The sequence below is a fragment of the Pteronotus mesoamericanus genome, unplaced genomic scaffold (genome assembly GCF_021234165.1).
Source record: "Pteronotus mesoamericanus isolate MK-2021 breed Mesoamerican mustached bat unplaced genomic scaffold, CSHL_Meso_final contig_173, whole genome shotgun sequence".
NCBI lineage: Eukaryota > Metazoa > Chordata > Mammalia > Chiroptera > Mormoopidae > Pteronotus > Pteronotus mesoamericanus.
Genome location: NW_026555072.1, coordinates 2396125 through 2412656, shown reverse-complemented (window position 1 = coordinate 2412656; position 16532 = coordinate 2396125). Strand labels below are relative to the sequence as shown.

Sequence of the window (16532 nt, the reverse complement as noted above, 5' to 3'; positions counted from 1 at the left end):
ATGCTGTAGCAATGTTAATGTCATAGTGCAATGCATTACACAAATACCCTTGTGTTATGATTGCCTGTAGTATTCAGCATAGCAACATGCGGTACAGATTTGTAGACTAGGAGCAATATGGTAGTAGAATTTGTCACCCCAAAATATGTCTATTTGACATAAGGATTACTTTAGGTGGATTAACTTTAAGAAATGGTAGACATGAGAGAAGCTCTGAAAACCAGGTAGAAGTTACCCATTGTGAAAGACATTTATATTTCTTAGGGAAATCTCAATTTGTAAAGGTGTCACCCTTGCTGTACCAAGAATAGGGGATGACCTTATCTCTAGATACTCTTATCAACGCAGAAGACAAGACTTAAATCTACATAACAACCTTACCTTTGTTTATTGTGCTTTTCTTGGTAACCTCCCAAAACTGGCCTCCCCTACCACCACCACTTTCTTCAGTCTTCAGATGAAGGTGGTATTTAAGGTGGTGGCTTCAGCCCTTCTGGGGAGTTAACCGGCTTTCCTGGGTCTGTCTTATGTATACACAAGGTAAACATGTTATTAAATTTGTGTTTGTTTTTCTCCTGTTAATCTGTCTTTTATTACAGGGATGTCTCAGCGAAGAACCCAGAAAAGCTGAGGAAAAATTATTTTTCCTTCTGCTACATAGTAATAGGCTATACCAAAAACCTAGGTGTGTAGTACGCTACACCATTTAGGTTTGTGTAAGTGCACTCTGTGATGTTCACATGACAACAAAATCCTCTAAGGATGCATTTCTCAGAACATGTCCCCTTAGTTAAGTGGTGCATGACTATAATATTTCCAGATTGATTACATGGTGAAATGATATAATTGAGGATATATTGGGTGTTAACCTAACAATAAAAGGCCAAAATGAGAGGCATAAAGTGTTTATTTGAGATCCAAAAGAATAGCTATTCAAGATCACTGATTCAGGCAGAAACCCAAATAGTGTTCCAGTTATGAGGTGAAGGCAATTTTATGAGAAAGAGAAAGGGAACAATTACATGAGTAGAAGGAAGGCCTTTGTATGCATGTTTTGCTAAGGCAGAAATTTCTATAGATTTAGCCAAGCTAACATAGTAATACTATTTCTAAAGAATGTTTAGTCCAGTAGTCATAACAAACTATTGTTTGAAATATAATGTTGCTTTTGGTCCCGTCCAAGGCAGTTTTGGGATGGCAGCTCCAGCTCCGCTTTAAAGTTTCTCCATTTACATCATTTTTCACATTGGTTAAATGAAATGTGGATAAAAAAGGGGAAGTTCTATGGAAAGTAATTTCACTGGATGGTCTAATCATAAGTTTCTAACTGGGCAGGTCATGGTGAGTAGTCATGCCCCAGGCCTATAATTTCTTTATTATTTATTTATTTATTTATTTTTATCTTCACCCGAGGACATTTTTTCATTGCTTTCAGAGAGGGAGAGAAAGAGAGAGGGGTAGACATCAGTGTGGGAGAGAAACATTGATTGGTTGTCTTCTTGTACACACCCGGACTGGGGATAGAACCCACAATCTGAGTGTATGCCCTCACCGGGAATAAAACCTGTGACCTTTCAGTCCATGGGATGATGCTCCAATCAACTGACCCACACTGACCATGGCAATAACTTTTTTAGTTAAAGGTTTTAATCCAGCTCTGTCTATTGTTCGTGTGCATCTAAGTTGACACACCTTTGAAATGCCAGAAGTAATGCCCCTCAAAGGGGGTATTAACCCTCAAGAGAGCACATAATCTTAAGTATCTTGTAATTCAATCCCTGCCGTGCTTTCTCTAATCTTCCGTGTACATTCCCTCCTTAATTTCAAATGCATAAAAGAAGCTGCAAAACTGTTATACTCTCTGTCTTCCTGGGCCTTGCCTACAGAGATGGCAGCCATCTCCTACTCAGCACCATGGCTGTCCTCAGACCCCTTGTGAAACCCAAGATTGTCAAAAAGAAGACCAAGAAGTCCATCTGGCACCAGTCAGACCTATATGTCAAAATTAAGGGGAACTGGAAGAAACCCAGAGGCATTGACAATAGAGTACACAGAAGATTCAAGGGCCAGATCTTGATGCTCAACCTTTGTTATGGGGGCAACAAGAAAACAAAGTACAAGCTGCTCAATGGCTTTCGGAAGTTCCTGTTCCACAGTGTCAAGGAGCTTGAAGTGCTTCTGCTGTGTGACAAATCTTACTGTGTTGAGTTTGCTCACAACGTCTCCTCCAAGAAGCACAAGGCCATTGTGAAGAGAGCTGTTCAGCTGGCCATCAGAGTCACCAATCCCAATGCCAGGCTGCGCAGCGAAGATGAATGAACAGTTTCTGTACACATTAGTGTTAAATAAAACCATAAAATTTTGCAAAAAAAACAACAACCCACTGTTATTCTCCAGAATGTTTGGGGATTTTGCTGTTACTGGACAAGGTCTGAGCCCAGAGTGGGTCTGCCTCGGGTCCCCTGGTAGTGTGTGGGCTCTTGACTTTATGCAGGAAAGATTTTTACAACACAAGTCAAGGTGATTTTGAGAGTATGTTTATTGAAGCTGGAGACAGTGAAACAAAGGAAGGGCTTCAGGTAGAGGAAGCAATAGGAGAGAGAAAAAAAAGGGGGACCTTGGAGACAGGTTCAGGGGGTAAGCCCAGGACAAGCTGCTGCTGCCTGCTGCTGTCCTGGTTGCAAGTCCTGTGGAGGCCCTTAGAGTTTAGGGGGAAGAGAGCAGAGATACAAGGCGTGCACAGGCATACTGTAGCAAGAGCGAGGCATGGATCCTTTGTCTCAAGGCTTTTTATCTTTCTTTGGCCAGTTGGAATCCCAGGGAAGGTCTCAGGGGAGAGTCTTAACAGAATATTTCTTAGTTTTTCAGTTGTGTTCTTCAATATATTGATTCATTAAAATGTGCATATAGAGGGGTCAGGAATTATTTTCTGATTAGTTTTACTCATATTGACAAAGAACATCATTGAAGAGGGGATCGGAACTGAGGCCATTCTGTCCCGGGACAGTCTGGAATGTGTGAACCATTTGTCCCTACGTGTCCCTGGTAAGGGAAGATAAAACCTTGTGATTCATTAGCTGGCTGTAAATTGTTAAAATAATTTGGCCTTGTTTAATTATTTTGCCTCAGTTTCCCTTACTCAACTTGTCAAGGAATTTCCCTAGCTTCTTATTATCTTACCTCATTGGTCCCTGGCATATGTTGTCAGTTTGGCTAAAATAAACTCATAAAAATCCTCTACAGGTTTGGATGTTTCTTCCATCAACAGAAATATATGTATTTGCATTAATTGGCACCTCCTGCAGCTTCTGGCCTCCACCATTCTACTTTCTGTTTTTATCAAATGAATATACTCTTAAAAATAATTTCACTTGTTTCTTTTTACTTTTTATAAAGTGACTATAAGAAAATTTAAAATTACTTATGTGGCTTGCATTATATTTCTATCGTGCTGGTCTTGGCAGGGCCTGACAGTGAGGACTAAAGAAGATTAGACATAATCATGGTTTATAAAATCCTAAATCCAGTTACAAAATCAAATGTCAAAATATGATCAAAATATCAGTCTATAAAATAGTATATTGATAACTATATGAATATAAACCCTAGATTATATTAAACATAATATAAACCAGATGGGGAAGGGCATAACAATGATGAAATGTATGTTAGATTCCTTCTAAGGGATGAGGCTCAAATTTCAAGATACATATGTTTCAAATCTTAATAATATTTTGAATCAGAATTTGATGTACAGTGGATAGGGTAGGAACAGAGGTCCTGGAGGGGTCTGAAACAGTGGTGCTAAGTGTCAGGTCAGCCTGGGACACAGGGTAGAAATATCAGTCAAAGTGAATTGGGGAGAGGAGGAAAAATGACCAAAGTTGACCTGACACTGCATCCCCTTCTCTCAGCCACCTGTCTAGCAGCTTAAAGCAGGGGTTGAATTTGTAACAGAAAGTGTTAGAGTCAGAGGTGCAGCCCTTTCCTTCCAGCTCCTCCATCACTGCCAAGTCCTGACTCATCCCTCCATTTATTTCAGTCACGGTGACAAATTGGAAGAGAGAAGAGACATGTCGAGTGCAGAGGACTCAGGAGAGGATCTGACTAAGGAGAAAGGAAGTGAGGGGAATGGAATAGGAGTGGCTTCTGTTTCTCACCTCCACTCCCCCAGAGATTTTGCAGCCACTTCCGCCCCATCCCCTAGGGAGCACAGGCTTAGTAGGCAGGTGTGCTCTGGGCAAAAAGATGTCTTTTTCAGCAGCTTGGTCAGAAGCTATGACTCAGTCTCCCTGTAGCCAGAGCTATAAACCAGGTCCCATGCACAGCATGAGACCACTCTTTGCCTGCTCCAGTGGGTTGGAAGGATGAAGAAAGAGCGCCCTTTCCTACTTGGACAGAAGATGCCAAGTTTGTCTTCTTGCCCCCACCTGGGGAGCTTTGGGTCAAGGTTGAATTTGAATTCTTCACCTGCCATCCTGGCCCAATATACTCAAGTGTAATTTATTTTATAGGGCTATAGCCTGGGCAGTGCCTGCAGATAACTAAAAAGTATATTATACACCTTGAAATTTTAAAATGTCTTTTAAAATCTGGCTTATTGAAAAAAACCTTGCTTGTCAGTTTGCCAATATTTTAACTTATACTGGTGACCATTTAATGTGTATTGTATTCCACAAAGATATATTGAACACCAATGTGTACCCAGCACGTTACCTGTTTTGTTTTGTTTTTTATTTCAATCTTATCTATTAAGATTGCCAAAGCCTCTGGGCCCACGGTGAAACACCCTGTGCTCTGCACTCCCCATTAGGGCTCAGGGCCCCAGGATCAGGGGCACAGATTGCCCTGAATGCCATCAGCAACATGAGGAGGATTGGGGAATGGAAAGCTGTCTTCTTTGTCTGACACATAAACTGATAGGAAAAAATTGCACTTACTAGAAAACTGTAAATTGGGGCCAAAATGTGTATGCTTCTAATGCCAGGCATGGATAGACTTCTTCAATTCATCGGATCAGTTGAGAGATTCTTAAGTATTTTGAGCAGAGAAATATTGAGATATTAAGAAATATTTCAAGAAGCCTGTGGAGTAAGATTTGAGGTTTGGTGTATGTGTGTGGGGGGAGATCTTAAGGATGAGGAATACCTGGGCACAGGCGAAGGGAGGCAGAGAACTGGTTTCAGAGATGTGTAGTACCTACACTCAAGAGCCTGGGGGACAGCTGACATGGCATCACTGATGAGCACTTACGTGCCCAACTCAAGCCCTGTGCAAGCTCCCCCTTCTGCCCAGCCTGTCCAGGATGCAGCTTGCTTCCTTTAGTTGTGAAAAGAGAAGGGTGTATTTCATTTTAGAATTAATTTATACATACTCCATAAATGTGAAAGGTATAGAAAAGCATTGCCATACCTGTAGAAAACCATGATTCATATTTAGGGGGAGTTTTTGCTGTCATTCCTTTTCTGTGTGTAGTTAACATTTTTACATAGAGATCCATGTGTAGGTTGTATTTTTCACTTCAATATTATATGAAAATCATTTCCCATGATGTTACACAGTCTTGATAAACAATATTTTAAATGATTTCATATTTTAGAGAGACCATGTAGTCTGGTTTCCTTAATTTATTATTCCCCAGCTAATATTTCCAATGCTTTTTTTCACAAATAAAGCTTAGATAAATGTCTTACACACACACACACCCACACCCACACACACACACACACACACACACCACCCACCCACCCACCCACCCCCCATTTATCTATCATTTGAGAAAAGAAGATGAATATGGACAAGAAGATGGAGGATGTTGGGGAGGAGCGGGATGAGAGAAGGGAGGCTACTTCTTCACGCTAAACACCCAAGTCCGGGTCGGGGTGGGGGGGGCGGAGCCTAGAGTGAGTCGGACTGTCACCACTGTAAAGGTTGCGGAACTGGGCGGAGCAGCCTCGAGTCCGAAGGCGGGGACCAGCTCTGCAGACTGCAGAAAATGAGGCGTGCGCTTTGCCGCAGCAGTGTTTGGCCTTGGCCTCAGGCGGTCTCTGGCGCCTCCTGCCGTTCGCATGGTAAACCTGCAGGGGACAGCAGCTTTTTCACTTCGCCTTCTTCTCCATCTTGCTTGTTCATTGCTTTTTCCTCACTCCTCCCTTCCCACCCCTTTCTGGTCGTCCGCTTGTCAACTTAGGGGTCTCTGCCGGAGAAACCCGTTATGGAACTAGCAGCTGTCATTGGACTCAGGGGAATGAGCAGGCCAAAGGGGGTCTTGGTGGGCGAGACGGTTGGCGACTCGGCCAAAGGTCCAAGACAGCTCTTGGCGCTGCGGCGCAAGAGGGACTAATCTTGAGCCGGGACCGATTGCCGCACGGGCTCCGAGCCCCTTCTTGCCATTCCTGGTCTCTCGTTCTCTGTGGTCTTGGGAGGACGTGCCAGAAAGGACCGAACTTGAGGTGCGATGGAGACTGCAAATCCCCGGCCCCTTGTAGCCCCCTCGTGCGGTCAGAGAGCAGAGGAAGTGAGACAAGAGGGCTCAGGCCTGGGGTCTCTGGGACTGGGACCTGCTGTTGTCAAAGAAAACCAGAGCTCAGCAGTAGCTAAAGTGGTAAACCAGATTTTATTCAGGACTTGCAATAGGGGAAAACAGACCTCAATATAGAACTGAGTTCAATTCTGAATTCAACATGGGAAAGTAGTTATTTATAGCCAAGGCAGGGGCAGTGTCGGTGGATGGAAAATTACTAAGAGGGAACATCAGAGTTAAAGGGGATTCTGGCTGAACCGACCTAAAAGGATTCTTGCTGAAGACAGGCCAGGGTAATCAGACATCAACTGAGGATGTGGAGGAGCAGGAGCACAATCAAATATGGAGCATGGGGGTTCTAGCTAAATTAACTTAGCAAGATTCTTGCCAAAATTGGACAATGCAGAGAGGTACACAGAAGCTCGGAAGCCGAGGCCCAGTTGAGAAGTTCAGAGGAGCTGGAGTAGAGCTTGGTCAAGGAGAGAATCTTTGTGACTACTCCCTGGCCAGGGACTCTAGAAATGCTTAATGGTGACACTTCAAGACAACGGGACAATTGTTCAGGAGTGGGCAGGTGGGGGGCTTGTGGGGGACATGAAGCAGCCACCTCTCTGTACCCTTTGCAAGTCTCTAGAACTCAGGCTACCTGGGATCCACACTCCCCTTCCCCAATTCAGAATCACCTCAAATTTGAATCTGGCTCCTGGCCTGAGGACCTTCTCTTGGTTCAGACCCCAGGCTGTTATTGTAAGTGGGCCCATGAGGGATCTCAGTGGCCTTACAGAAATCCAATGTCAAACCTCCCCAAGTGGGGTTCATTTACCATCCTTTCTTTCTGAGAATTGCCACTTACGTGTTTCTGTGCACCTTCTGTCATTGGACAAGCTATGCCTCCTGCTGTCCCAGACCAGGGACCAGATAGCCTGACTCAAGACACCTAGGAATGGTTCCCAGGCAAGGGACAACTCCAAACACCCAGATATGAAGGTTGATTCCAGAATCTAGCCACCTGCTGCCCCAAGGACCTCACAGACTGCCCAACTGCAGACAGTTCACCAGGAGGGCTGCCTGGAGGAGGAGAGCTGCAAACACTAGAGCCCAGTGATCCTAGCCTGGACACTGATTCATTCACACAAGATAGATCTTAGAGCTTAGAGATGTGACTAAACCTCGCAAAGCCTTAGGCTCTACACACATTTGTCCATTTATTCTTCTATCTGCACATTCACCAAGTATGTGTACATCTCTCAGACAGTTGGAATACAAAAGGGAATAAGAAGGAGCTCAGAGGAGGAAGGAAGAAAGATGGCATTATGGCCAAGTGCAGTCAGTGAGAGAATGTGGAGAGGGAGCTGGGAAGAATTGGTCAGGAATGGGCCAGAAAATGCTGCTCCTATGAAGTTACCTTAGAACTAAGCTGTGGGAGGCAAGAAAGAACTTACCAAGCTGACAAAGAAGGTGTTGGCTGTTTTGGCAAAGAAAACAGGTGCCCAGTGGCCCCAAGTTCAGTTCTCACATCCCAAGGCTGCCCCACAGCAAGAGAGGTGGGTGAGGCAGGCAGCAGCCAGAGTATAGAGGGCAATGTGAAGAGAGGAATTGTGTCAGACTAGTGTTGGGCAAGTGTCTGACCACTGGCAGTGTGGAAGGGGTATCTGGGGGGGATAAGAATGAAAGTGGGAAGTTAGGACTGGTGTTGGGCCTTGAACTCAGTAGCCTGAGAAACAGAGATCTTTTTGTGTTTAAAAGACTGGTCTCCACCAAGTTTCCCCCGTCACTGCAACCAATGACAATTTTTAAATATTTCAATGCCCCCAGAATCTGAGGATGAGTCATTTGTTAGGTTTTCTGCAGAAGTATTTGACCCAAGCCATGTGTGAATCAGGTTGATGTTCTCTCTTTAAAGACATCTTTCCCCAGAACAGGCTGGTAACTCCTCAGAGTTCTGCCTGTTGGTTTGGGGGTCTCATCTGCTCAGTGACCCACAATCTCTCCAGCTTCCCAATACCACCAAATGGAGAGTATCTTCCTCGCTTTTCCTCCGCCCCAAGTCCCAGCCAGGTCCTGGGTAACTGGGACTGTGGATGGGGCAGGCCAAGTGCAGGGAGCAAGGTGGCCTCACCAGTCTGTGCTTTTCCCCAAACTGGAGGCATTCTTGGTAATGAGGTGGAGCCCAATCTCCTTGAAGGTGACTTTCCTTCCGGCATGTGTTTAGCTGATGTCAACGGTCACAGCAAGTCCTGACTGGTGTGGTGCCCTGGCTGGTGTGGCTTAGCAGGTTGGGTGTCATCTTGCAAACTGAAAGGTTGCAGGTTCAATTCCTGGTTAGGGTCCATGCCAGGGTTTTGGACCAGATCCCCTTTTGGGGGCGTGTGAGAGGCAACTGATCAATGTTTCTCTTACACATTGATGTTTCTCTTCCTCTCTTTCTCCCTCCTTTCCCCTTTCTCTAAAAATAAATAAATAAAATCTTTTTTTAAAGGTGACAGCAAGGTATAGGGGAGGAAGGAACAGTAATAGTGGAGGGGCATGGACTGACAGGCACTCAAAAGCTCCTTAATCGCCTTTGATCCAGACATTAGGTGCCATGCCTGTCACTTGTTGATGGCTTCTGCTATCATTGCTGTGTTTGAACAAAGTTTGAAATATTCTGACTTTGTCTATAAAGACAAATAAACAAAATAAAACAAAAGTCTGAAGCATAGAGAACAATTTAGGAGATGAAAATAATAATCCAGATGAGAGGGGATGAAAACTTCAGTTAAGGCAGGAAGTCTGTGGAGGCAGATACACATACTCCCTTTGCAAGCTTCTTGTGAACTGAAATTAGATTAGCTAGATGAAAACAGCATGGAGCCTGGCATACAGCAGGTGTAAAATAAATGCTAGGTTGCTACCCTTTCCCTCCTTGGGGCATATTCTGTGAGAATGCAGGCCCCAAGTGAATGCTCTCTGTGGGTGGGGGCCAGGAGGTAAGCCTTGTTTTTGTTCCTGATACTTCAGCAAATCTGCAGAGGGGTGCCATGCCTTTGTCAGCTCTGGGAAGGGCTTCTGGGAGAGAGGGAGAACAGGAGGTGAATAGTTAGCCAGGCTCACACACCCTTCCCAAGCAGCCTTCCTTTCAAGCCAGCCATGTCATTTGCCTTCTGCCATTCAAAGGCTCCTTCTGAGGGTGGAGATTGCTGTGGGGACCTCTGCCTGGCCTTTGAGAGGTTTTTAGACTCCCACCATCCTGTGCCCATGGCCCTTCACCCTATCTTGTCAGCTTCCCACGTACTTGTTCGTCTTGAATTCAGCCAACCAACCACCTACTCTTCCCAGAAAAAGCCTCACTCTGGTCTCAGGTTTTAAAACACAGGGAGTGAAGTGGATGTCAGGAAGGAGGCAGAGACTGTAATATCTCACAACTCAAGTATTGTTCTCCCAGCCTGGCCATGGTCTTTCACACAGCAACTCAACCTCAAGCTATCTATAGGGAATAAGGAGAAATGTATCCCTTCATTTAGAGAGGACAGAAGGAGGGAAGGAGGATGGATGCATGGACAGAATGAAGGAAGGAGGGATAGAGGAGAAAGAACGAGACTTAAAGTCAAGATTTGAAAGGAATAAAAAGAGGCAGAGAGAGAGAGAGAGGGAGAGGAGGAAGAGGAAAGGGGGGAGGAGGAGAGAAAAGGGAGGTGGAAAGGAAGGATAGAGAAAGTGAAAGAATGAGGCCTAGAGACAAAGTATAAAAGGAATGAAGAAACAGAAGTGGGAGAGAAGGAAGAGGGAGGGAAGAATGGAGGGAAAGAGAAAGAGGGACAGGAGGAACTAAAGAAGGAGGGAAGACAAAGAGAGGGAGGTCATTCAGGGGGTCCTGAGAGGAGAGGGAGGCTCTTAGGTGGTTCTTAGGTCTCTAACCCAACTCTCCCTTTTGAATTTACCAACATATCTCAGCAACCTCAGCATTTCTTCAGTGAAGAGTAGGTGCAGGAGTACCAGAGATTGTTTGAGTCCCGCCATAATTCACCACCACGCCACCCCCCCGACACCTTTCAGTCCAGGGCATCTGCCATTCCAAAATTACGGCTTATAATGTAAGACAGAATGTTCAAGGGTGAAGGTGCCTATCTCAGAAACATTTTAAAAAATCTTCACCCAAGAATATGCTTATTGATTTTAGAGACAGAGGAGGGGGAGGGAATAGAGGGAGAAACATTGATGTGAAAAAGAAACATCAATTGGATGTTTGATCCCTGTATGCGCCCCAACCAGGTATGTGTCCTAACCAGGAATCGAACCAGCAATGTTTTGGTGTATGGGGTGCCAATCCAACCAGCTGAGCCACCCAGCCTGGGCTAATGAAGGCAATGAAAGCACTTTTCTGCCTTACCAACTTGGAGATTTTTATTCCAAAATAACGCGTATCAGAATTTCCAGGTGCTGTGGCTTTTCCCTATTCAGGTAATGTCCAGACACGATTCTATTTTTTGGTAGTGATTAGTTTAATTGCCTGTTCTATGGCGTTTTCTTCCTCTACATCTCACTACTTATAAAACTGCAGATACTTTAAACAGTTCTGAAATTTTTCTTCCATTAAAAGTTTTCACCATTTTTCTGAAAAATACACATAATTTTCAAATATTTCTAGGGCATGCAGTAGGTATTTTGGGGGGGGACCTTACTCCTTACACTAAAAGAAAATTCATCTGGATAGAAGCTTTAAATGTTAAAAATAAATAAATAAATAAAGGGGAAAACCTTGGAAGTATGAAATTAAAACAAAGGTGAATATTTTCATTTATTTTTAAAAAGATTTTATTTATTTTTAGAATGAGGGGAAGGGAGGGAGAAAGAGAAGGAAAGAAACATTGATGCAAGAGGGTAACATCGATTGCTCACCTTTTGCAGGTGCCCCGACTGGAACCAAACGGGCAACCTAGGCATGTGCCCTGCCTGGGGGACTACACCCAACCAACTGAGCCACACTGGTCAGGGCAAGGGTGAATGTTTTTATAATTGACAAATCAGATGTCATTAAAGAAAAAAATATTGGTAAGTTAGGCCTCCAAAAATATAATTTTGTGTGCTTCTGAACATTTCATTATTCTTATAATTTTTATTTTTTTATTTTCCCCCCAAGCATTTATTTATTTATTTATTTATTTATTTATTTATTTATTTATTAAATACATTTGTCTCTGCCTCCCCCCCCACCATAAACAAAAAGATCAGTGAATGCTTACTGCTCTGCAACGTACTTGTATTCACTTGGCAATAAAATAATGGCATCTTTCCAGGTTAGTCCCTTCATTTTAATGGACATATAAATATCTCATTATATGTAAATATTTTGTGTTCTCTTTTGTTAATATCTTAACTAACTAGGAGAAGCAGAGAGTAAGCTTACATGAACACTTACAACGCCTAGGGATTCTTATCAAAGGGTTTCCAAGCACCTAATCTAATGGTTTCTTTGTCATTGCTCCATTGTGTGGCTGGAAATAAGTGATTCTGAAAAAAATCCCCACTGAGTCACAGGTGGATATGAAGTTTAATACTTTTTTAAATAATAGTAATTAAGATTCTGAAGACAACGAAGTTGTGGATATTGAAAATCACATAGTTTTGCTTTCCAGAGTGATAAAAATGCATCATTTTGGTAATTAACTTTATTGATTTATTATTTTTTATAATTAATTAAAAATTAAGCTTAACAGATCAATACATTTCAGGTATTGCTAATAGGGGGAGAGGAAACATGAGGTTTCTAATTTCATGATCGAAGTATTGTATCTTCCAAGCAGTTTCTAAATTACATACAAAATCAAATGAATACTTAATTGTTTTCTTAAGTTCTCATATTTTTTCCCCCCTACATTCTCCATGGCTTGTTTCTTTCCAGAAAATTCCCTGAATGGAGTTTTGCATACAGCCCAGCAGAGGGCCCTATGTTCTGAGCCACAGTCAGGCATACAGAGAAGACACAGCAGACACCAGTTAGGAACGGGAACAGGGCTCCTAACCTCCCACACACCACCCACAGGACTATCAGGTTCCAGTTACAGCTGTTCAACTAACAACAGATGGCGTCTGCACTTCCTTTTAATCTAGGAGGCAGAATAAATGGTTTCTAAGAATAACTAGCAGTTTGGGAAAATATCCCATTATGTAATTACCATGCAAGTATTTTACATTGTAGCTCTTATTCCCCTAAGATTCCTATTCTCATTTAAAAGTGTATTTCAAAGTTACACAGACATATAACATAAATGCTCAGGAAAAATACATTAAAAAGAAATACATCGTAATGATAAACAATGGTCGTTACTACAGAGATTATGGCTGATTTTGCTACATTCTTTTATTTCCCAGATTTTAGTTAGGACAGTACTTTTGTTTTGAATATTCCTTTGTTTTTTGATTTCTTGAATATTCCACTTTCAAAAAAGAAAATATAGAACGAAAAGGCAAGAAACAGGGAGTAAATACACGCTTATCACAACGATTCAAGACATTTGGACCAATTTTTTAAAATCTTTATTGAAAGAATTTTTAGAACAGTATAAAATAACATACATGACAATGACTCACTTTAGCCTTTATATAATTGGTCATTTTTATCCTTTCAGCAAAAAAGTGGAAGAATCCACTTATGTGCACAAGGCATAGATCTCTTTTCCAGAAACAAATTTTTAAAACTGCACCATGAAATCCCGTTCTTATCTGGATTTCAAGGAGAGAGGAAAAACCCTCTCTGATGACTTTCTGTCATTAAAGTATATTTTGAATTAAAGGATTATTTACTCATTTATTCCACAAATATTTAGAGATTCTTTTTATGTGCCAGGCACTTTGCACACCATGAACTACCTTCCCCCACCCTGCCACACAGTAGGTTTGCCTGCATAATCTAGGTCACAAAAAGCTTCTAGCACTGTTCTAACTTCATCCTCTCTAGGTAGATCCTCTATCGCCCGATCCCAGCTGTTACTTGGCTAAACCCCCTTTCATTCTTTAGTTCTACGATTCTTCAGGGACACCTTCTCATCTCTCCCTACCGCAACTGGCTTCTGCTCTCTGGGCATTTGCTTCCTCAGTACCCTTGGATGGGCTCCCTTATCAAACCTTTGCAGATAGCAGGTCTTCCGCTGAACTGTGGCACTGGGAAGGAAGAGCCAGGAAACTTTAAGGCGAAACTTGCTGACGTGGAAGTCCCATGTATGTTTAAGTGGACTGTACTTATAGAATAATCACACCCCAGGCGTATAACTTTTTACTGAAGTTTTATCTTTGCCTTAAGCAACCCCTGTCTATTGTTTTTGTGCATCTAAGTTAACACACCTTTAAAATAAGCATAACCAAAAATCAAACCAAAAAAAAGCACATAATCTTGTTAACTATCCTGTAACCCAATCCCCACCTTGCTTTCTTCCACCCTCATGTAATCTTTCTTACATTCAACTTCTTCAAATGCACACAAGAAACTGCCAAACTCATTCTTGGAAGCATTTGAGATCTTGCTTCCAGGCAATTTTTGTCCATTTGGCTTAAATGAAATCTTATAAAGATTCTTCACAGGTTCGGGCATTTTAAAGAGTGATTAGGTAACAGGAGACCATAGGGAGAGATTTACCATCCCAAAGGTATGTGTCTACATTTCAAAGCGAGATGGAACCCAGAGCCAGTTATTTACATTCCAGAAGATTTTGAAGGACTAGGATCAAGTGCAATGGGCTTTCTCTCTCTCTCTCTCACACACGCATACACACAGAAGGGAAGAGGGTGGACAGCTGTCTTATTCCAGTATAAACTCCAAGAATCCTAATTTTGGCACTCTTCTCTTGTAATCCAACCCCTGTACATGCAGGCCTGTCCATCTGGCTCTTACTGAATTGCCCCAAAAGAAGGAAGAATTGAGGCAAAGGAAAACTGATGTAGTTATTCCTGTAAGTAATAATAACTTGATTTGAAATCTTATGTTTGCTTCTAGCAATATTTTTTCTACAATATGAATAAGTACAGATATTAAAAGCTTATCAGCTAGGCCTGACCAACGTGGCTCAGTTGGTTGGGCTTCATCCTGCAGAGTGAAAGGTCGCCAGTTTGATTCCCGGTCAGGGCACATGCCTGGGTTGCAGGTTTGCACCTAGTAGGTCAGGAATCTAATGAGAGGCAACAGATGCATGTTTCTCTCTCACATTGATGTTTTTCTACTTCCCTTACTCCCTCCCTTCCCTTTTCTCTAAAAGTAATAATAAAATAAATAAAATCTTATTTAAAAAGTTTATCAACTACGTCAGAGTGTATCTCCGACTAACAAGGACATCTCTCACAAAATCACAATTTGGTTATCAAATTCAAGAAATTTAACATTGATAGAAATATTATTTAATCTACAGTAATTATTCAAGTTTTGCCAATTTTCCTAATGATACACTTTAAAGCATTTCCCCCATTCAGGATACAATCTACAGTCACACATTGTATTTAATGTCACATTCTTTTTAGGCACTTTTAATCTAGAACAGTAGATTTGCCTTAACATTAGCTTTGATCATGTGGTTGAAGTGATGACTGCCAAGTTTTCCTATTGTAAAGTTACTGTTTTTCTTTCTAATTAACAAGTATTTTGTAGGGAGCTCCTTTTTTGATGAGTAGGATATTTTGTAGACTCTAACTCCTCCTCTCCCATTTAGTATTTCACTGATTATTCTTATCTAAATCAGGAATGGTTGAAAAATGGTGATTTTTAACTTTTATTTTTTCTACATTTAAAATTCTGTTCTATTGTAACGTACCTGGTATAGATGCAATGTTCATCAATCCCAAATTTGTATGTTGAAAATCTAATGTCCAAGGTGATGGTATTTGGAAGTGGGGCCTTTGGGAGGTGATCAGGTCATGAAGGTGGAGCCCTTCTGAATGGGATAACACAGAAAGGTACAGTAGTTTACTAGATTTAGTAATTGCTGGTTTTAGGAGCCTTAAAACTTTAAGATATAAAATAATTTGCAAGGAGAAAATGAGAGAGAGAGAGAGAGAGAGAGAGGGAGAGAGAGAGAGAAAGAGAATAAAGCATTAGATGATGGGTTACTGAAAGAATCTTAAATATCCTAGAGCCTAACAGTGGCAATGATTGCTCTTCAAAATTAAAGTGCCATTTCTCATGGGAGCTCAAACTTTTAATGAAAAAAATTTTTTAAAGATTTTATTTATTTATTTTTAGAGAGAGGAGAGGGAGGGAGAAAGAGGGAAAGAAACATCGATGTGGACTGGTTGCCTCTAGCACGCCCCCAACTGGGGACCTGGCCTGCAACCCTGACTGGGAATCCAACCGGTGACCTTTCGATTTCACAGACCAACACTCAATCCACTGAGCCACACCAGCCAGGCCTAAAGAAAAAAATTTAAGAGGAACACCCTTCTGTGACATTAATAGCTTTGGCACTGTGTGTTTTTAGCATCAATTAAAATCCTCCTATCATCACAACACAAATTTCATTATTTTAGGAGCAAGACTGGGAATAAAGGAATGGACACAGGGTAGAGAGCTAGACAAGGCCCTAGTGGGAAAGGCAGGTCTAGATTCCCTCATTCTATCCCTGGCAAGTTTTGCCTCCTCATCCTTGGGACCAAAGAAGGAAGAAGGGAGGTCTGATTCTCTTCTCTTACTCCAGCCTCATCTATACCAGCCTTTACCCAGATTGAACTCAATTTAAGTAAACTCATTCTACATTAATGTTGTAAGACATCTCTTTTTTTGGAAAAGAGTTCCCATGAGGTAGAGTGTTATTTAGACTGGAAATTTTGTATCTATAACATTGTAAGAGTTTTCAGGTGAGTTTATATTTGTGAATACTAAGAACTTGCCTTGATTTCCCAAGGTAACACTGATAAAAAGACAGTTGGAAAATTTTCTTTCCATGCCATTTGCTAACATCATCTTTGCTCTCACATGGTTATTGAGAACATGAATCTGAGACAGAAATGTGTAATCTAGAGGAAATGGCCCTAGATCTTCATCCTTGAA

General features: G+C 42.0%; 2 protein-coding genes across 3 annotated transcripts in view; one reads left to right on the top strand and one right to left on the bottom strand.

The window, feature by feature from the left end:
- Window positions 1-16532, bottom strand: part of UXT (ubiquitously expressed prefoldin like chaperone) — a 269833-nt gene that overhangs the window by 142505 nt on the left and 110796 nt on the right. The gene's annotated exons all lie outside the window — the stretch shown is intronic.
- Window positions 1864-2319, top strand: LOC129065230 (60S ribosomal protein L32-like). The gene has a single exon (XM_054566488.1). It carries the CDS (start codon window positions 1915-1917, stop codon window positions 2317-2319), a length of 405 nt encoding a protein of 134 aa, XP_054422463.1. The 5' UTR covers window positions 1864-1914.

Bases quoted from the DNA above. Each gene is read 5' to 3' on its own strand.
- LOC129065230 (XM_054566488.1), top strand. From the start codon at position 1,915: ATGGCTGTCCTCAGACCCCTTGTGAAACCCAAGATTGTCAAAAAGAAG.